Genomic DNA, 22,828 nt, shown 5'->3' on the forward strand with positions numbered 1-22,828 from the left:
ACACGCTCATGCACACTCATTCACCCACAACACGCTCATGCACACTCATTCACCCACAACACGCTCATGCACACTCATTCACCCACAACACGCTCATGCACACTCATTCACCCACAACACGCACATGCACACGCTCATGCACACTCATTCACCCACAACACGCACATGCACACGCTCATGCACACTCCTTCACCCACAACATGCACATGCACACGCTCATGCACACACATTCACCCACAACACGCACATGCACACATGCACACACTCTCATTGTACAGACTGTACACAAGTGTAACCTATTTGCTTGTGTTCCAGGTTTTGCCGCCAACCCCCAGACCCCTCGCCGCTACCTGGCCTACACAGCAGCCTTCAGCAGGAAGCACACCATGCAGCAAATATACGAGTTCTTATGCAACAAACTCCGCTTCTGTCGAGAAGACATCCGACTCTGGAAAGTCAGTCCCAAAGATGATGTGAGTTGCTTGCAGTAACATGCCTGGCAGTGCCCATCCTTGTTGTATAGGGTGTTTACGATGCTGGTGGCCCTGTGGGATTCTTGCTTAAAATAGGTCCCCAGCAACCCAGTCATAGACAGAGGATGAGTGTGTTAGTATGGTTGTACGCCGCTTTTAGCAATTTTCCAGCAATATCACGGCGGGGGACACCAGAAATGGACTTCACACATTGTCTTCGGCGCGACGAGCGAACGCTTTAACCACAAGGCTACCCAACTGCCCCCATAGACAGAGGATGAGTTATTAATGTTACAGTTGTGACAAAGGGCAATTTGAAGTCGAGTCCTTATTCTTGTAACTGTTCCTTTTTATCACGATAAAACTGTTTAGAGATCACCGTCATATAGGTGAAATATTCCTGAGTGCTGCGTTAAGCAACAAACAAACAAAAACTTTTCCATCACCATTAAGGGGTCATGATTGCATATTGTTCAGAGCCAGTTAAAGGAAGCCATTGAGTGATACACAAAGGCTGGAAGACCTAAAGTAACATGTGACCTGGGTACATCACAATGGAATTCCCTTTTGGCCCATGACACTACAACAGTGTGATTGAGTGAGTGAGTGACTATGGTTTTACGCCGCTTTTAGCAATTTTCCAGCAATATCACGGCAATATCTAGATTTGTCAGTTCCATACCTGCTCTTGTAGGTTTCATTGAAGTGGGAAACGCCTAGGATCTGCATCACTTCCGATTGTCCTCCCACATCAAACTGACACACCATGATATAAGTTAAATATTGTTTGAAGTGGTGTTAAACCCAACTCCTCCCTCACTCTTCCACTGTATTTTCAGCAAAACATCACATTGCTAGATGATGAAAATATGACGGTGGAGGATGCAAGCATTGAAGAGAACCAGCAGATGCTTATTGAAGGTGAGGATGTGCGAGGCCATTAGATGCAGCATCTGCTGATACATTCTGAAGGCAGCATCCCAGTACTCCTCCCTTTGAACCTTTGATTCAGGAGCCAGACACAGGATTCCTTTAAAGGAGGTCTTTTTTTCCAATTTGCAACCTCAATAGGGGTGGTTTGTTGTTCACATTTAGATTGGGTTTTTTTGGTGGTGGTGGTGGTGGTGGGGGGGGGGGGGGAATATGAACATTTGGTGGTCGGGGTCTCAGAGGGGGGTAAGAGATGACCGGGATATATCTGGTGTCATTTCTCTTGCTATTAACCATCTGTTGGCAGTGATAAACACTAACAGTTAGCAAACATATAGTTAACATATAGCAAAACCCTTCAATATGGCAAATGTCTAGTAGTCCTTATGATACTTTAACTATTGGGCAGTTTGGAAAGGACTTCAGGTCTAGTGCCAGTTTCTAGCAGTGGTTGGGCCGGTCTGGATTTACTTATGCTGTGATGCTGTGATGGGTGTGGTTCAGCTGGAATTATGCTTTCTGCAGTATAACACACACACAAAAGATTCTTAGCCGTTAGCAAAAGAGACAGATGGATTTCATTTAAGGTCCCCCAAAAAGGAAGTATTAGGTGCCGGCTTCATTTTCAGCCACCAGTGTCGGGCTTTGTATTTTCCCAGATTTTTAACCAAGGGCAGGTAATTCTAACCTGATTTCCCCAAAACGAAAGATCAAATTGAATATGCCGCATGATGCCTCTCTGTACAAGTTGTGTGTGTGGAAGATTATAAGACCTTTTGGGCTTGTGGAGTGCAGTGTAGACATCATTCTGAGGAACTTTCTGTGTTTTGCTGTGAACAACTGCATTATTCCTCAAGAATACAAAGATGTCCAGCAAATATGTACAAAAAGAAGTAAAAGAAAAAGTGTTGTTGTGTCCTTTCAGGTCGAACCAAAAGATCAGAAATAAAATACATTTTTGTATATTCTGTTTTTCTGTAATTTTCATTTGATTTATTTTCAGTGAGAAACAAGGACTTGACATGGCCAGAAGAAATGTCTCAACTTGCCAAAAACAAAACACTAAAAAAAGAAGATGGTGAGAACTAATTGAGATGTTTGTTGTGTGTTGTAAAACCGAGTGTCGAAAAATGTGTACTATTGGATGATGTTCACTTCCTGAAACAATTTATGGTAACTTTCTAAATCATTTCTTATCTTTGATCCATGTTGGATTGACAGAGAGATTTACAAATGAAGAGTCTTTTCCTGAAATCATTTGTATGAGTTTGTTGTGTTCATCGTTTCCGTTTGACTGGACTCTTGTTTACCGATATACGATTGGACAACATTAAACATATTATTCATTGGTCCACGGTATCGAATGAAAACAGAAGTGGTCTATGTAAAGTTTGTTTGTGAAGTTAATTTGCTCCTTGACAAAATAAGTGTAAGGAGATGAGTTTGTTATGATTTATGGTCAACCTTTCGAGATGAAGACATGTTTCATGTTTATTTTCTTTCATAAATGAGGGTGTTATGCATGCTCACTTTTAACTAGATTTGTACTACACTTTTTGGTGGCCACCTGTTGGCTAAAAGCACTAAGCTTGCTGTTCCAGGCTCTGTAAGTCATGAAATTAATGCAAGCATAAAATTAATGCGAACAAAATTGAGTGTCTCTTACTTACATCAATAACGTAAAGTATTTTCTTCTGGAAATAGGGGCGGTCGGGTAGCCTAGTGGTTAAAGTGTTCGCTTGTCTCGCCGAAGACCCGGGTTCGATTCCCGACATGGGTACAATGTGTGAAGCCCATTTTTGGTGTCCCCCGCAGTGATATTGCTGGAATATTGCTAAAAGCGGCGTAAAACGATACTCACTCACTCACTCACTTCTGGAAATATGGGTGTATATTGTCATGTTAGGTTCACTGTTATGTGGAATTTCTGCTTTATATTTCATGGAAGTTAGATCAAGCATTTGCAGTTAAATTTGTGAAGATAGCAAATGACATTATTCAATTGAACTACTATCACCCCCCATACTAAATCATGGAATTTTATAGAAGATTAGTTTTTATAGTTCAGAGGTAGGGCTGCTCACATTGATTGCATGGTGGTGCATTTAAGGACAGGGGTCAACACACTCATTAATTAGGTGATTCATAATTTCATGATATATTGTACTTGTTTAACTTTATAACATTGTCAGTTCCATTGTCTATTGTTTCCAGTGCCAACAGAGCGAGGTGCTACGGGTCTGAATAACCTAGGCAACACATGCTTCATGAACGCCGCTGTGCAGTGTGTGTCCAATACTTACACTCTCACACAGTACTTCAATGGAGGGCTGCATCTGTTCGAACTCAATAGGTGAGGGAGAAACAGGTTACATATGCATCCTTGCTGATCAGCTCCAGCGGGGACACCAGGATAGAAATGATCCTTGGCAACCTATGTTGGGGGGACAAGGTTAATGGATCGTGGGGTCAGAACCGATGACTTGGTAGAGAACATGTCAATGCTACCCAACAGAGTGGACTATCACCAGGGATGAGACTTCCATGGATCCGCAAATTTTAGTGACCACAAATTTGTTAAATTCTGATGACCCCCCCCCCAAAAACACCCCCAAATTATGGACCAAGTTCCATTGAAAAGAAGTTTCATCTGAAAAGGGGGCGGTCGGGTAGCCTAGTGGTTAAAACGCTCGCTCGTCACGCCGAAGACCCGGGTTCGATTCCCGACATGGGTACAATGTGTGAAGCCCATTTCTGGTGTCTCCCGCCGTGATATTGCTGGAATATTGCGAAAAGCGGTGTTAAACCATACTTACTTACTTACTCATCTGAAAAGGAAAATGTCCATTCTCAACCCTGTATCTCTCATAATAGTAATCAGTGGTTGTCTTGTCCAGACATGACTGTAGAAAGAATGCCTTTTGGGACTGATCTTTTATTTGGAGGGGGTGGTGGGGAGGATGATAAAAGAGGAAAGGATGACCCCCACCCACCCCCATTTTATGTAATGTATTACACTACCACCCCATATACATATACCATTTTTTCATGCCACCCTCAAATAATGTTGTTTTGAGTTTATCTTTTTCAGTCAAGAAAACAGAACTAAGGAATTATTACATCCTCATTATTACATCATTTCATATACTTTCTCACCTCATAGGAATTCATTTCAGACTTGCTATGTACCGTACATGACGCATTCAATTGTTTACCGCAGGAAAAACCCTCTAGGAATGAAAGGCCACATAGCCCAGCGGTACGGAGACCTCGTGAAGGAGTTGTGGAGCGGGACAACTCGAACTATTGCCCCACTCAAACTTAGGGTAAGTGCTTCTGTTGGAGCTGTTCAACAGAGTTACCTCCCTTACTTGGTCTGGCTGGAAGCTCCATCCCAGTGTGCGACAATTTCAAGGGGTACTTGCAGTGTTAGAAGTTGTCACAAGTCCTGTAGTCCTTGCCAAACTACCCAATACTTAAGGTATGATAAGGAATAGTAGAAATTTGCCATATTTATGGGTTTTGCTATATGTTATCATTATGAGGACTTGTTGACTAAAACTGTTAGTTTCTACCACTGACTAGAGGTGTTATGCAACATGTAATTCAGTAACATGTATTGAGTAACAGAAATGAATCGTGATATTAATATTAATTAATATTTCTACATGAAACTTTTCCATGCAGCCCCACTGACAGTTAGGTGAATTTTAGTTTTATTCTTTTCTAATATTATTATTAGCATTATGTTTCAAGAAAGGTCGTACGGTCATGCTTGACCAAGTTCTTAATGTGTAGTCTTATTGCAATACATTGTAAACTCTACTTCTGATACCCAATCAAAACATGTTTGGATACTTGTGTAGGTGTTTCATGTGTTGCGTCAGAGGGTGTAAATTTACACTGAGGATCGAGACTCCCCTAATAGGCTGGTACCTGTATCAGACACAACCAACTTCTCCCTTTTTTGTCTCACTCTACGTATAGTATGTGATGGAAATAGAATTCAAGTTGACAAACAAAATAATTAAAACTTGGGGAAGCGTATTAGGCATCACAGCAGCCTTCACTTGGTTGCAAGTTCAACTCCATGGATGGTTGCTGCGGGGAGCCGTGAATGGTGGCAGTGATATTATAAAGAGTTACACTTATAGGTTACCGCCATGACAGGATTCTTTGGTCTTGGTTCAAATTGCCCTATATATGATCCTTAGTCTCTCCGCACAATTCCAGCCTTTGTAGGTTTCCTCATGATGATTTTGGGGGCACGGGTGGCCCAGTAGTCTTAAGTGCTGCGATTCGCTGTGAAGAGTTGCGTCCATTGGGCGCGCCAGAAACCTATGATTGTGGGTTTGAGTTTGCACCGATTATGTTTCTAGGTTTGCCAGCACCATACCCGTGGTCGTGGGTTTCACCGAAGTGGTAAACGTCACTTCGGGCTTTCCTCCCACATTAAGCTGACACACCGTGATATAACTGGAATACTCTTAAAAGCGGCGTTAAACCCAACTCACTCACTCACTCATGTTGTTTTTTCTCTCACCCAAGACTTATGATGCCCTGTGATAGGACTGAAATTCTTTCTTAAAAAACAGACAAATAAACTGCACCTATGCATCGGATGAAAAACGATAAATACCTGTTGATACGTATGTTGCCTGTTTCAGTGGACGATCGGGAAGTATGCACCAAGGTTCAACGGGTTTCAGCAGCACGACTCTCAGGAACTCCTCAGCTTCCTGTTGGACGGACTGCACGAAGATCTCAACAGGTTCTGGTTTAGTCTTTTTCTTTAATGTAATATACCAGCTATATGACATTAGTCTGCAAGAAATCCAGTCTGTACAGACAAACCAGTGGTTGATATTATGACTAACTTCCCCTGTCATCTGGGTATGATGAGGACACACAATCAACAAAGTAACAGGATGTATGGATTACAGGGCTGAATGGTCCCATCTCCCTATGCTTGTTAAGTGAGTTTGCCACCTGGCTGGTATCATCATGCTCCAGTAGATAGTGCTCTCAGCCACTGGTGGCCTGGTCCAGATTGGATTATCGACAGGCTGGCGTGATATAGCTGCACTATTGCTGACTGGCTTACAATGTTCGTTCCTACATGCTAGGGGGCACAGGTAGCCCAGTCGTCTAAGGCGCCACGATTCGCTGTGCAGAGTTGGGTCCCTTGGGCACGCCAGAAACCTATGATTGTGGGTTCGAATCCCGGTTCGCCCCGATTATGTTTCTAGGTTTGTCAGCACCATACCCGTGCTCGTGGGTTTCACCGGAGTGGTAGACATCTGAGACCTGCATCACTTCAGTCTTTCCTCCCACATTAAGCTAACACACCGTAATATAACTGGAATTCTCTTAAAAGCGGCGTTAAACCCAACTCACTCACTCACTCCTTCATGCTAGAAGATATAAGCATCTTGCCAGTCTGTGTGATATAGGTATACAGTAGGAGCACTTCATGCAATCCTCCTAATGGCATCAGGAATATTATACATTAAATGTTATTTGAAATCACAGTGAGGTTTCAACTATCATTGTTGCTGTATTGATTTCAGAGTCCATGACAAGCCGTATGTTGAGTTGAAGGACAGTGATGGGAGGCCGGATGAAGAGGTGGCCCTAGAGGTGAGGGCGAGTCAGTAGAGGCTCTGTACATAGCAGCTGGAGGTTGACAATTGTTAGCATCTTATACCTGAGGGATAACTACTTATGTATAATAATTGCAGGGATTGCAACTAATGTCTTCTTACAGGTGTGGGATAACTACTGATGTATAATTGCAGGTGTGGGATAACTACTGATGTATAATTGCAGGTGTGGGATAACTACTGATGTATAATTGCAGGTGTGGGATAACTCATAATGTATAATTGCAGATGTGGGATAACTATTAATGTATAATTGCGGGTGTGGTATAACTATTAATGTATAATGGCTGGTGTGGGATAGCTACTAATGTATAATTACAGGTGTGGTATAACTATTAATGTATAATGGCAAGTTTGGGATAGCTACTGATGTTTAATTGCAGGTGTTGGATAACTATAAATTAATGTATAATTGCAGGTATGGGATAACTACTGATGTATAATTGCAGGTGTGGGGTAGCTACTAATGTATAATTATAGGTGTGGGATAGCTACTAATGTTTAATTGCAGGTTTTGGATAATTACTTGTGTATATTTACAGGGATAACTACTTGTGTATATTTGCAGGCGTGGGATAACTACTTGTGTATATTTGCAGGCATGAGATAACTACTTGTGTATATTTACAGGCATGGGATAATTACTTGTGTATATTTGCAGGCATGAGATAACTATTTGTGTATATTTACAGGCATGGGATAAGTGCTTGTGTATATTTACAAGCGTGGGATAACTACTTGTGTATATTTACAGGCATGGGATTACTACTTGTGTATATTTACAGGCATGGGATAACCACTTATTACGGAACCAGTCCATCATCGTAGACCTGTTTCATGGCCAGCTGCGTTCCCAGGTGCGATGTCAGGAATGTGGTCATGTCAGCGTCCGCTTCGACCCCTTCACCTACCTCTCTCTACCTCTTCCCATGGACAGCTGTATACACCTGGAGATCATTGGTGAGTACAACCTGAGGAACTTCAAACATAGGGGAGAACAACATTAGATATGTACAATTAGTCGAGTATAACATAGGAGATGTACAGTTAGTGGAGTACAACATAAGAGATGTTCAAATAGTGGAGTACAATATTAGAGATGTACAATTAGCGGAGTATAACATAAGAGATGTACAGTTAGCGAAGTACAACATTAAAGATGTTCAAATAGTGGAGTACAATATAAGAGATGTACAATTAGCGGAGTACAACATAGGAGATGTACAATTAGCGGAGTACAACATAGGAGATGTACAATTAGTGGAGTACAATATTAGAGATGTTCAATTAGTGGAGTACAACATAGGAGATGTACAATTAGTGGAGTACAACATTAGAGATGTACAATTAGTGGAGTACAACATCGAAGATGTACAATTACTGGAGTACAACATTGAAGATGTACAATTAGTGGAGTACAACATCGAAGATGTACAATAAGTGGAGTACAACATCGAAGATGTACAATTAGTGGAGTACAACATCGAAGATGTACAATTAGTGGAGTACAACATCGAAGATGTACAATAAGTGGAGTACAACATTGAAGATGTACAATTAGTGGAGTACAACATTGAAGATGTACAATTAGTGGAGTACAACATCGAAGATGTACAATAAGTGGAGTACAACATTGAAGATGTACAATTAGTGGAGTACAACATTGAAAGATGTACAATTAGTGGAGTACAACCTAAGAGATGAACAATCTGGTGGTACAACCTTAGAGATATACAACCAAGGGTGTATGATATGTACATAAGTGCTGTAAAATGCTGGCTACACTCATGGGTGTACAAATTGGTCATTAGTGATGTACTATATGGGGAGTACATCATTAGTCTAAATCAGTACTTAATTTCAATGGTGGCTACTAATTGGTGATTACTAATGATATATTCCCATGAACAAATATCCTTTAATTTTCCTTAAACAAATACCCTCTTCTCCTTCAGTAAATCGACTGGAAGGGTCAGTACCGGTCAAGTACGGCCTGCGGCTAAACATGGATGAGAAATACAAAACCCTGAAGAAGGAACTTAGTTCCTTGGCAACCATTCCTCCAGAGCAGATCCTTTTTGTGGAGGTCCTAGGCCCTATTGTCAAGGTAGGTCCCCTGTGTAGAGGTCCTAGGCCCTATTGTCAAGGTAAGTCCCCTGTCTGTGGAGGTCCTAGGCCCTATTGTCAAGGTAGGTCCCCTGTCTGTGGAGGTCCTAGACCCTATTGTCAAGGTAGGTCCCCTGTCTGTGTAGATCTTAGGACCTATTGTCAAGGTAGGTCCCCTGTCTGTGGAGGTCCTAGGCCCTATTGTCAAGGTAGGTCCCCTGTGTAGAGGTCCTAGGCCCTATTGTCAAGGTAAGTCCCCTGTCTGTGGAGGTCCTAGGCCCTATTGTCAAGGTAGGTCCCCTGTCTGTGGAGGTCCTAGACCCTATTGTCAAGGTAGGTCCCCTGTCTGTGTAGATCTTAGGACCTATTGTCAAGGTAGGTCCCCTGTCTGTGGAGGTCCTAGACCCTATTGTCAAGGAATGTCCCCTGTCTGTGGAGGTCCTAGGCTCTATTGTCAAGGTAGGTCCCCTCTCTGTGGAGGTCCTAGGCCCTATTGTCAAAGTAGGTCCCCTGTCTGTGGAGGTCCTAGGCCCTATTGTCAAAGTAGGTCCCCTGTCTGTGGAGATCCTGGGCCCTATTGTCAAGGTAAGTCCCCTGTCTGTGGAGGTCCTAGGCCCTATTGTCAAGGTAGGTCCCTGTCTGTGGAGGTCCTAGGCCCTATTGTCAAAGTAGGTCCCCTGTCTGTGGAGGTCCCAGACCCTATTCTCAAGGTAGGTCCCCTGTCTGTGTAGGTCCTAGGCCCTATTGTCAAGGTAGGTCTCCTGTCTGTGGAGGTCCTAGGCCCTATTGTCAAGGTACATCCCCTGTCTGTGGAGGTCCTAGGCTCTATTGTCAAGGTAAGTCCCCTGCCTAGAGGTCCTAGGCCCTATTGTCAAGGAATGTCCCCTGTCTGTGGAGGTCCTAGGCTCTATTGTCAAGGTAGGTCCTCTGTCTGGAGGTCCTAGGCCCTATTGTCAAAGTAGGTTCCCTGTCTGTGGAGGTCCTAGGCCCTATTGTCAAGGTAGGTCCTCTGTCTGGAGGCCCTAGGCCCTATTGTGATGGTAGGTCCCCTGTCTGTGGAGGTCTTGTAGAGTTTGGAGGCTGAAATTGTTTTTATTGAGATCCAATTTAGATGATACTTTTCTTCATTTCACACGTTATTGTGCAATTGTGTCATTGTTCAAATTTAATTTGGATGTAGACTATTATGTAAAACAACATTCACTCCCTTGGTTAAAGAGGCAACTAATTGTATCGGTCACACTCAGGTTGAGTGTGTGCCATGTTCCCTGATATTGGACATTGCTTATGATATCAATCACTGGATTGTGTGGTCCAGACTCTGTTATTAACAGTCCTACATCATATAGCTGGAATATGATCAACAAACAAACAAATGCATTCTAGAAGGATGCAGTACCAGTAAGTCGAAATGGCACCCCACCCACCCCGAGATAGGGAGTCATTAAACCACTGTCCGCCATCATATTGCTGAGAGCAGCACTGAACAACAACAGCAAAATCCATAACGGGTATTTGAACTATATCTGAGACCATTGTCTCTTTCCCAGACATCTTGATCACTCCCCTGTTGTCTGGACCACACCACTGTTTACATGATCACACAAGCTCCTCGCAAACACTTAGCCACACTCGTTGACGTCACACTTCAAGCAGGTGGCCAGATGGGAGGAAATTGAGGATTTCCACAGACTCTGAATGATGAGTGGCTATGAGGCTTATCAGTCAGTCAGTCATATCTTGTACTTGTGATAATGAAACAAGGCTTGTACAAGTTTGGAAAAGTACTAGAAATCTATTAGGGTTCTCTAAAGGAATATCTTCATCATGGGCATACTGGAGTCACTAGAAACAAGTATGACATTTATTTTCTGAAAGAGGCATTGTTTCAAGTGAATGTTGTTATTGCCTGTGATAGCAGCTACACTTTCACTGTCAAAGCTTTTCAGATTAGATATTATTATATTAGATATTATCATGATCGTAAAAATTGTAAATGTATGTTGGCCCTCATTTGGAACCTCACCCCTCATCTGACCCCCACCCCTCAGTGCCTGCCGTCGCACTCATCTCTTACCCATTACCCCTCACCCATCACTCATCTGACCCCACCACTCAGTGCCTGCCGTCACACTCATCGCTTACCCATTACCCCCCACCCATCATCCACTGCCCTCACCCCTCATCTGAACCCACCCCTCAGTGCCTGCCCCCACATTCTTCTCTTACCCATTATCCCTCACCATCATCCACTGCCCTCACCCCTCATTGGACCCCACCCCTCAGTGCCTACCCTCGCACTCTTCTCTTACCCATTACCCCTCACTCATCATCCACTGCCCTCACTCCTCATCTGACCCCACCCCTCAGTGCCTGCCGTCGCACTCATCTCTTACCCATTACGCGATATGGCTGAAAAATTGTCGATGTGAAGTAAAGCATTAACCCACTCACTCACTTACCCATTACCCCTCACCCATCATCCACTGCCCTCACCCCTCATTTCTAAACCTTATTTCTGACCTCACCCTCACCCCACATCTCTGATCCTCATCCTTGACCCAGACCACTATTCCCTGACCTCACCCCTCGTCCTCCACCCAGACCACTAATCCCTGACCTCACCCCACATCCTCAACCCAGACCACTAATCCCTGACCTTACCCCTCATCATCGACCTGGACCACTAATCCCTGACCTCACCCCTCATCATCGACCTGGACCACTAATCCCTGACCTCACCCCTCATCATCGACCTGGACCACTAATCCCTGACCTCACCCCTCATCATCGACCTGGACCACTAATCCCTGACCTCACCCCTCATCATCGACCTGGACCACTAATCCCTGACCTCACCCCTCATCATCGACCTGGACCACTAATCCCTGACCTCACCCCTCATCATCGACCTGGACCACTAATCCCTGACCTCACCCCTCATCATCGACCTGGACCACTAATCCCTGACCTCACCCCTCATCATCGACCTGGACCACTAATCCCTGACCTCACCCCTCATCATCGACCTGGACCACTAATCCCTGACCTCACCCCTCATCATCGACCTGGACCACTAATCCCTGACCTCACCCCTCATCATCGACCTGGACCACTAATCCCTGACCTCACCCCTCATCATCGACCTGGACCACTAATCCCTGACCTCACCCCTCATCATCGACCTGGACCACTAATCCCTGACCTGACCCCTCATCATCGACCTGGACCACTAATCCCTGTTTCACCCCTTGTCCTCTACCTGGACCACTAATCCCTGACCTCACCCCTTGTCCTCTACCTGGACCACTAATCCCTGACCTCACCCCTCATCCTTGACCCAGACACTTGCATGTCACCATATCCCAATTTGCATGATTGATGCTCATGATATCAGTCACTGGATTGTCTGCCCCAGACTCGATTATATACAGGCTGACGTCATAGGGTTGGAATATTACTGAGTGCACCGTTAAACAACAAACAAACAATAAACCTACAAATAATAAGTTTTTTAGGAAAGCATATTTGTTACTTACACAACATCATTTTGATTCTGTCTACTTTTGCAGAATTTATGGTAAATTCAATCACAAAACATGATCGTGATGATAATAAATTGGTCTGGTTCATAACAACGCATAAAACATGTTTTTGTTTCGGAAACTGACATCATCACCTTGATAATGAATCCCATCAATAAGCCACTGCAAAGCACTCATTGGTTGATGCAAGTTTCAAGAGATCAGCTGACAGATTTACAGCAACAAGGCAATTAGGAAGAGCCTTATCATTTCATAAATAACTGAAGCAGTGTTGGTTCAGTACAGAAGAATTATGATGCTATGTTCAACACTCATGTAGGGTTGGCTCGGTACTAGCCATTGTTCTGACAAGGATATGTTGTTAGGAGTCAAGTGTCGCTGTCATCAATCTTTTCCACATCCGACATCTCGGAAGGTGTTTTCATATAAAGTGTGAGCGATAATGGTAGCTATAAACAGTCGGTCTTTGTTTGCCAAATCTGATAATTAGATCCAATTGAATCCTTAATCTCATAATGTGGGGTATATTGATTTGAAAAAATATTTTTTAAAAGGGTAATGAATGCAAACAAAATTACTTGTGGTTGGAATCAAATAGAATGCAGTGACACGTTTGTAGCTTAGAATCACAAGTGTTCTGGGCCCGCTTGCACAAAGCGATCTTAGCACTACAACTATTGTAAGCCTATGTTAAAGTATGGGAGTTACGATTACCTTAGCGCTAAGATCGCTTTGTGCAAGTGGGCCCTGGATGATTGCCGGCACAGCAGGTGATGTCTTCCTTTATACATCGGTGGCCCAGTCATCTTAGGCACAGCCATTAGCTTTGTAGAACGGTCCGATCGTGGTTTCGAAACCTGGTTCGCGTCGATTCTGTTTCTAGGTTTGTCAGCACCATTTCCATACTCGTATGTTTCACAAGGCAGTAGGGATGGCGGGGTGACCTTGTGGTTAAAGCATTCGCTCTTCACGCTGAAGTATTTGGTTCGATTGCCCATATGGGTACAATGTGTAAAGCCCATTTCTGGTGTCCCCTGCAGTGATATTGCTGTAATATTGCTAAAAGCGGTGTAAAACCTTATTCACTCATTAAGTCGTAAATATCTGAGCCCAAAGTGTGTTATCCACAACACTCTCACTGATATACAAGCCTCATAGGATTCCTGTTTGAATATGACCCCAGCCACCTATGCTGATCGTAAAACGCGACTACGTGGATCGGTGAGATTGGTCAGATTGGTGACATGGTTGATTGCATGTCATCGTACCCACATGGCATGGCTCGTTGGTTGCAATATCAACCACTGGGTTGTAAATTTCATTTACTTTAAAATGTTGTCAGTGTTATCAATCCTAAATTAAAATGGTAGCAGTTTTACAGGTTTCAAAGTAGTTTAATACAGTGATCAGTTTACGCTGAAGACTATGCTTGTCGTAAGAGGCGACTAACAGGATTGGGTGGTCAGGCTTGCTGACTTGCACGTCATCGTATCCCAATTGCGTGGATCGATGCTCATGATTGTGTGGTCCAGACTCGATTATTTACAGACCGCCGTCATATAGCTGGAATATTGCTGAGTGTGGCTTTAAACAACAAACTAACTACTGACTATTAGTTTGTAATCTAAAAACTCTTGCTGATGAACAATGTTTTGTCCAATTTTGTCTGACTTGGCTCAAATCTTTCATGGAAGAAGCTGCAGTTATTCCTATATGTGATATGGGTGACATTTCACAAAAAGATGTTCACATTAACACGAGTTCATGTATTATGAACAAAAACTTTATTATTGAAAGTCGTGGTCCAGAGATTCAGTGTGCAGAGTTGCCTCCCTTACTTGTGACCGGAATCACTGGATGCTAGTTCTGATCCTTGATTCACTCTGGTTTTAATCCCTGGTTTGTCTGTACCATACCTGTGCTCATAGTGACCAAGTGGTAGACATCTTCGCATATGTAACTTCAACTGACACCCTGTGATATAAGGGAAATACTGTTAAGGTAGAGCGACATCCTGTTTCACTTGAATTTTCTCGAGGCTTCTAGGGGGAAGAGGCAGTGGGGCCCTGAAGGTCTGGGTTCAATTCCCCATATGGGTACAGTGTGTGAAACCGATACCAGTCATCCGTCTCCATGATATCCCTGGAATATTCCTAAAAGTGTCAAAAAACAATACTCACTCGAGGAGGAATGTAAAGTTGAGCTTATTTCCAACATTCCAGTACAGGTTGTTCTCATGTAAAGTCACAAACTTTTATCATTACAAACATATGACCATCATTGCATGGTGTGGCTTGAAAACTGCCTCAATGGCACCAGGTCTTTCCTGACTTGTCAGCCAACACACGCTGGAGTAGGATTGTTCACCACCGTCTCCTTTTGGACTTGCACTGAATGAGCTTCCTGGCCTCTGCCCGAAACTTCTTGTTCATGAATGAGTAGATGATGGGGTTAGCTGCGCTGTGGAGGAAGTAGGAGTAGAAGAGAAGGTAGTGCAGGTCCTGGAGCAGGTCGGGAATCAGGTCAGCGGAGATGAGCAGCGGTGGGCAGTAGGAGATGAAGTACACCACAGACACAATCATCAGGACCTTGGCAGTTTTGATGTGAGCAGTCCGCTGACGTCCGTATGTCAACTCCTGTCTGTTGGTCACATTGTCCGAGCTGCCGAGGACTTTGTCAGTCTCATTTGAAGAGGTGGTTCGACTGACACGACAGTTTTCAGTTGACCCGAGTCCCGAGTCGCCCGGGCCTGCATCACTGTCAGGGTTGGAATTGTTGGAAGGCAACTGATGTGGTGGTTGGACCTGCTGGGGCCGAACACGCACAATGAAAATATTCCCAGTTTCATTTTGGACAGGGATAATTCGAGCGATGTGTCGGAGTCTTGTCCACCAGTTCCTTCTAATGATTTGATTTTGGCTCCCTTTCCTGATGTCTTCTAGGACTGGGTTAACTTTGGTCTTCTTCAAAATGTTCCATTTACGGTTCTGTTTGAAAACTTTAATGAAGATTAAGGAATATGTGATGGTCAGTAGGATGAACACTGTACAGATGATGCCAACGACAGCTTTCCAGTAGCCCTGAAGTGATTCTCCAGTTATCAGGATTGTATTCGGCATGCAGAGTCCAAGATATTGAATGATGCCTGGATTGTCTCCCGTTTGGTACACTCCTACACCAAGTGTAGGTGGCAGCCCCATAATGATTCCAATTACAATTATCGCAACAATGGTCATCTTGGCCAGAGAAGTCGACAGTGGACCTTCAGCGGCCATACAAATGAGATAGTACCTATCAAACCCTATAGCCATGAGAGTCAGAGCAGAAACGGGAATTGATGACATCCGAATAAACTCCCAAATTTTGCACACAGCGTCGAGTTTGAACGGGTAGGACCAGTTCTTGATGAGGACCCCAGGGAGGACGGCCATACAGATGACAAGGTCAACAATGGCCAGAAACAGGATGAAGTAGGTTGAGGTGTGTTTGATGAAGCTCCGGGAGAAAACACAGATGACGATGATGTTGCCAACAGTGCCGATAACAAAGAGAAGGGAGAGAACAGCTGTGAGGATGTACAAGTCTGGCACATCACTTCGACGCATCAAGGCATATAGGTCGTCTAAACTACCATCATCTTTGACATCAGTCAAATTGTCAGTAAAGTTCATCTTGGGCAACATTACATATCCTTTTCTGAACTCTCGGTTGGTCTGTTTCAGTCAGAAAGATTGTTGAAAATTCCTCTTTGAAATATCTTCACACGTAATCACTTGGATACGCTTAGACACCATTTTAACTTCACATTGCAAATAGGAGACATCTGAAATGAAAAATAAATATTTTGATTTTTCTTCATTAGATGAGTTGGATTTACAAATCAGGTTTAATGGACATGTTTGGGTACCTAATGGGCAGAATAGTTCCATGGGCTCCATTCCAAAGAGGAATCTTAGCACTATGCCTAGCAAACCTGTGTTCAAGTATAGGAGTTACGATCTTGTAGGTGCTTAGATCACTTTGTGGAACAGGTCCCTGGTGCCTGTCACCTGAGTCCAATAAAATGTTGTGGTCACAGAGAGCCCTGTCTGATTGCTTCATGGTATCTCAGTGCCATGGATCCTTGCACAGGGTACATGTGTCATAGGGATGTCGGGGCAGAATATGTTCCAAGGACCCTAACTCTCGAGTACCTAGTGCACTAAATTTCCTTTCTGTTATGACATATACCCTGGACTCATTCACCTCATTACATTTAGGCTGGTTAGAATGACACTACCGTATCAGGCTGCGATTTTTAATGTAGATCTTTACCGAACTCGTGTTTAAAAGAGATATTTTGATTGGTTGTTTCTTTCAAGCTCAGGATCAAGGAACATTCTGTGTGAAGTTGTAGATGAGTGAGTGAGTGAGTTGGGTTTAACGCCGCTTTTAACAGTATTCCAGTTATATCGCGGCGTGTCAGCTTAATGTGGGAGGAAAGCCCGAAGTGATACAGGTCTCAGACGTTTACCACTTTCGGGGAAACCCACGAGCATGGGTATGGTGCTGACAAACCTAGAAACATAATCGGGGCGAACCGGGATTCGAACCCACAATCATAGGTTTCTGGCGTGCCCAAGGGACGTAACTCTGCACAGGGAATCACGGCAAGTTGGTGAAGAGGGAGATGCAGCTGGTGATGTCACTTCCAAAACATGGCTGTAGCGGGGAATGGGTCGGGGTATTGATAATACCAAAATGTGCATATGATAAACTGGGTAATTGAGGATGAGGAGATGGTGGTCTGGCTGTGTGTCATCATGCCCAGATGGAGTGGATCAACCATTTGTTTGTCCGGACCAGATTTGATTATCTAAAGTCTGCTGAGAGATATATGTTTTGTTTGTTTGTTTCTTGTTTGATGCCACACTCAGCAATATTCCAGCTATATGACAGCAGTCTGTAAATAATCAAGTCTGGACCAGACTATCCAGTGATTGACATCATGAGTATTGATCCACACAATTGGGATACGATGACATGTATCAACCAAGTCAGCGAGCCTGACCACCGATCCTGTTAGTCGCCTCTTACGACAAGCATCGTTGCCTCTCATTGCAAACATGGGTTGCTGAAGATCAATTCTACCCCGGATCTTCAATGGTAGAGAGATATATGTAACAACATTCAATGACATAATACACCAACGTGCTTGGCTACAACTGACCTTATGGTACTGGCAATGTATGTTATCATTATGAAATTTATCACATAAATAATCTCAATATTTTATGAAATTTGTAATGCATAACAACACAAGGTAAAAAAAAGTCAGTCATCAATATGGAATTACTAAATGATGATATTTGTTTACTTCATGCCTATACACATTTTGAAGTCAAGTTTTGTAAACATTTATTAAATACATTTGTATGTTACATTTTCATCAACCCATAGCAATATGAAACCTACATGTTTCAGAAGCAATAAAATAGGAAAAATTATTTTTTAGTCTCACCTTTCTGACTTCCTCCACAACTGGACAGTGATCACGGCGCCAGTGTTGCCATACAGTAATGATCACTCCGTTAACAGGGATCTGTTGCTTTATTGACAGGAGATTTGTCGGGTATGAGAAACGCATGTAATTTCCACCATTATTACCCAGGCAGTGAGACAGAATCATTGGATGAGGGATTGGACCAGGCAGAAAACAAACAGTGCCGATTAATCTTCATGGTTCTCTTATAAACTGCTACCTAATGAAATACTATCGTATCTCGGCAACCTGGAGAGCTCCTTGACGGCAATATTGAAGCATACTCCATTTTCAAAGATGGTGCCTACGTCACAGAGGCCGAAAGATAGACAAAGGGATTGTCTGATGTTATGTTATGGAAGGCCGTTTAGGGGGCAGTTCAAATGTTTGGTGGATAAATTAAATTTATTCATAAAGTTTTGTGACGGACCCATGACTCCCAGAACTAAACCTTAATTATGGATATGTTGACATCCCAGAGATTTATCTAGACCTGCTTGGAGGCTGATACTCAGCCCCACGACTGCAGTAAATGACAGTAAAAAGTCCCAATTTGAATAAAACAATTCCCAGTATCAAAAAGTTTACAAAAATAAGAACTTTAAAAAAATCAAATATTGAACAATATCACCATCTTTTCCTTATTTGCTTGCCAAAGGCTCTTAGTTTGGAATCCTAGATAGATCCATGCATCCTCAAAGAGATTTTCTGAGATAGAAAACACACAAATCATAGTATAATTGCATAAAGTTATCTAACAGATAACACAACAAAGGTTTTGGAGACACAGCATCCTAGGTATTTAACTTGCTCGTGAAATATGAGAAAGATGGTTCTTTTCTTTATATTCTATTCCGTTATATCAATGCTGTTAATTTTCAGAGTAAAAATATGGTGATTAAAGCATTTACTGACTTGATCTTGACACAGAAAATGTTTTTGTATGAGAAACCTATAAACCCCACCAAACTTAAAGAAACTATTGAACTGCTCCCACAGTGACGTGGTGAGATTGTTGTATGAATAGAATTTGTCCACTGATAAGGCCTGGTCAGATAATGTTTTATCGGTGTTTTGGCGATGGAGTCTGACATGTGTGCCTGTTATCAGTTGGATATGGGCCATTTGTACTGCACAGATGTGTTTCTGCAGGAATGTGTTATAGTAGAACTACTGTATTCGGCGTAATAAGTGCCCTGCTCTCATAAGCGCCCACAGCGATATTTGCTAATATATTGCCTAATGAACAATCCCAGTCAGCATCCCTTCCGATTGATCAATGTACACAAGATTGATTTATTCGTGTATAATACGTGGGAAATTAAATTCTGCAAAAATATACATGTCGTATATAAACATTTCAGGCTGTCAGCATAAACTATGAAATTTATCTTTCAACTCTGTTGTTTTTCACCAAAATAATATTCTAATAAGAGCCCCCTTTTCCTTGTCTTGAGAGTGCCATGGGCGCTTATTATGTCGAATACGGTATGCCAAGTTTAATTTTATGATTTTTATTGCTTTCATGCCAACTATCATGATTTGCATTGTCCTTCCGCGCGACATTTTGCCTTATTGACAATTCTTCTGAAATTACAAGGCACATGAAACTGTATGTGAATTATTCCAGGTATGTTTTCTCTGAAATGCGCTCCAAGAATTCCATTCCAATTTTTAAACATGATGCCATATTGAAAATGTCATATTTGTCCACTATACTCAGCCATTTCTGCATGTGTTAATATGAAATTTGATATGCAGTGAGTATGTGGACTTCACAATAGCACATAATATGTTTTTTTGACATATTTTAAATTTTGTATGAGTGATGATGTCTCTAGAAAGTGCTCTCAAAATTCCAATCTGATTAAAACATGGCTGCCATTAGTTTTCCATAATTCATGTGAGTTTCAGAGCCTTTTGACTCTATTTTTTTTAGTTTTAGCCAAGAACAGCAATCCGAAAAAATAGTTGGAATGTATTTTTATTTGCCTGGCTGCTCCAGCTTAAATGATTAAAAAAAATATAGAAATATTGAACTACTAAAATCATCAAAATAAAGGTAACTATTAACTTTTAGATAACAATTGTTTATAACTCTGCTTTAACAGAAGTAAATACTACTGTAAACATACTAATCTTCCAGCACGACCGTATTCGACGTAATAAGCGCCCAGGCTGCTCTTAAAATTAGAAATAGGGGGCTCTTATGAGAATATTATTTTGGTGAAAAAAACAGTTGAAAGATTGCAAATTTTGTGGTTTATGCTGACAGCCTGAAATGATTTAAAAGAAGAATCTGTGTGTATTATACATGATAGATATATTTTCCAGAATTTAATTGCCCATAATTAAGGATGCATACAACACATGAGTGCGTATTATACATGAATAAATAAGTCTTGTGTACATTGATCAATCGGAAAGGGTGCTAACTGGGATTGTTCACGAGCCAATATATTAGCAAATATCGCTGTGGACGCTTATTAGTGTGGGGCGTTTATTATGTCGAATACGGTATTTCTCATAAACCTAACCGATTCAAACATCTTTTGAAATAAGATAACAACAACATATTGTGCAACTCAAATATTTTTATTCATTATTTATCAACTCAAGTTAATCCATTCGCAACATTGTGTCACCATAAATGTAAAACAGTGTGGCCTTGTCTTATTAATGACACATAGTAGTTTTAACTTACCATATAAAGTAACATAGCAACTTGTCCCTGTGCCCTTGGTACAGTAGTTCTCCATAACTCTATGGGCCATCTGGCACTCTCGTGCAGATAGCAGGCCATCAATACTGGTGCTGGGGTCTCACACAGGCACACAAGTGCATCAAGTGCATCAAGTAGGCTCTAAAACAGATTATTTTTACCTGGTGATCCAGGTATTTTCGGCTGGGGAAATGATACAAATAATCTGTTTTTCTGTCATTGTAATCCTGTTTTTAAAATGTAAATCTTTCTGTTTATGTTAATATTACTGATTGAAAATGTTTTTTATGGAGAATATAAAAGTCTTCAATTTATTTCTGACAGTGTTGGATGTAAAGAGTAAAATTACATTATAGAACGTTTTTTTGAAAAGGAAAGTTTTGAATAATTATCAAATGAGCTCTGTATAACATAAGAGGACTGCTTATCATTCTTTCTTTCATGTTTAACACACCACTAAACAGGGGCGTGGTCTAGTGGTTAAAGTGTTCGCCCGGGCTCGATTCCCCACATGGGTACAATGTGTGAAGCCCATTTGTGGTGTCCCCCGCCGTGATATTGCTGGAATATTGCTAAAAGTGGCGTAACACCATATTCACTCTCACTCACTCACTCACTCACTCACTCACTCACTCACTCATTACTAAACAATATTCTGGGTTGAGTGATCTGTAAATAACTGAATAAGGACCGGACAAACCAGTGATTGATATCAAGAGCACCATCCAATGGTGAAATGCAATCAAGAATAGTGCAAGTTGTAGGAAACTTGTTTCACGGTACTGCTTACAACTAGATTGAATTGTCACTTGAGGTAGTAATATATGGTCATAACAATTGGAGACCGCCTCTGTGGTCCAGTGGTAGAATGTCCGCCCGGAGAGCTGAAGGTCTGGTGTTCGACCCCCGGCCGCGTCATACCAAAAGACGTTAAAAGATGGTACTTGTTGTTACCCTGTCTGACGCTCGGCATTAAGGGGCTAAAACAAGGACTGGTTGGCTCTGAGTCAGTATACTGTGTCTGAGTAGGGTATTCATGTTAAACTGCAGCATGGTATCTCAATGGGGCTAGCACTATAAATCGGCATGATTCCGGACTAGTACAAGCAGCCACGCACAAACGTGCATGTAAGTCGCTATATAAGTGCAATAATCTTGGACGCTACGTAAAACCCTATTTCACCTCACCTCATAACAATTGCAAATATAGTCAAACCATGTTGTGTCCAACACATCCGGATGAGGAAGAATGTTTTAGTTATCCAAGGCTCGAAACATCAGGGGAATTCTGGAATACTTGAGACTCACAAATAAGTTTGGTTGAGTCCCATCTGGGAGTCAAACCCACACTCTCAGAGTGAGGCACCTAATCGCCAGCCTTTGACCACTTTCTAAAATAATGCCCTAAGCAGCATAAAACCCAACTCACTCGTCAAGACAGGATATGTTTGCTGACAGCCTCATCTCTTGTTTGTAGACATTACCACAAGACAACCAGAAGATCCGGACATTACTTGGAGGAACGCTATATGCCTACGAGTTACCACCAACGCCTGAAATTGAACCTCTGTCAGCAGAGGAAGAACTGGCACTTTCCAAATCCACAAACACCACCACCACAATCAGCATAACCAAAGAGAGCATCGGGCTCAGTGAAATACAAAGAGGATTAACATCAAGTAGGTCATAGGTCTTGTTGGTAGATCTGGATTGAGAGTTGAAATAATGTGTTATTTCTCAGACCTGTTTTTATTTCACCTTGTGTACAGGTTATTTTTTCTAAAGCTGTAATGTTGGTGGTGAAAAAGACAATAGAAATATAGGACAAGGCAGGTTAAGGGTCCTTTTTGGTCCACAAGGTCTACATA

The 22,828-nt window shown here is 42.3% G+C and overlaps 2 protein-coding genes across 3 annotated transcripts in view; one reads left to right on the plus strand and one right to left on the minus strand.

Moving 5' to 3' along the window:
* Positions 1-22,828, plus strand: part of LOC139456316 (ubiquitin carboxyl-terminal hydrolase 32-like) — an 85,918-nt gene that overhangs the window by 42,956 nt on the left and 20,134 nt on the right. For both annotated transcript variants that reach the window (XM_071237948.1, XM_071237949.1), the window contains 10 exons: positions 316-473; positions 1,313-1,394; positions 2,407-2,481; positions 3,618-3,756; positions 4,624-4,729; positions 6,071-6,174; positions 6,974-7,043; positions 7,852-8,026; positions 9,022-9,173; positions 22,438-22,639. In XM_071237948.1, coding sequence (XP_071094049.1) covers positions 316-473; positions 1,313-1,394; positions 2,407-2,481; positions 3,618-3,756; positions 4,624-4,729; positions 6,071-6,174; positions 6,974-7,043; positions 7,852-8,026; positions 9,022-9,173; positions 22,438-22,639 — 1,263 coding nt within the window. The remainder of the gene's footprint in view (positions 1-315; positions 474-1,312; positions 1,395-2,406; positions 2,482-3,617; positions 3,757-4,623; positions 4,730-6,070; positions 6,175-6,973; positions 7,044-7,851; positions 8,027-9,021; positions 9,174-22,437; positions 22,640-22,828) is intronic.
* Positions 14,487-18,526, minus strand: LOC139456320 (orexin receptor type 2-like). The gene is made up of 2 exons (XM_071237955.1): positions 18,218-18,526; positions 14,487-16,540 (listed from the first exon to the last, which is right to left on the minus strand). The coding sequence occupies exon 2, from the start codon at positions 16,398-16,400 to the stop codon at positions 15,081-15,083; it is 1,320 nt and encodes a 439-aa protein (XP_071094056.1). The 5' UTR covers positions 16,401-16,540; positions 18,218-18,526; the 3' UTR covers positions 14,487-15,080.

Source organism: Haliotis cracherodii, unplaced genomic scaffold, assembly GCF_022045235.1.
Source record: "Haliotis cracherodii isolate W230 unplaced genomic scaffold, xgHalCrac1.p SCAF_11, whole genome shotgun sequence".
Lineage (NCBI taxonomy): Eukaryota > Metazoa > Mollusca > Gastropoda > Lepetellida > Haliotidae > Haliotis > Haliotis cracherodii.

Bases quoted from the DNA above. Each gene is read 5' to 3' on its own strand.
- LOC139456320 (XM_071237955.1), bottom strand. From the start codon at position 16,400: ATGTTGCCCAAGATGAACTTTACTGACAATTTGACTGATGTCAAAGAT.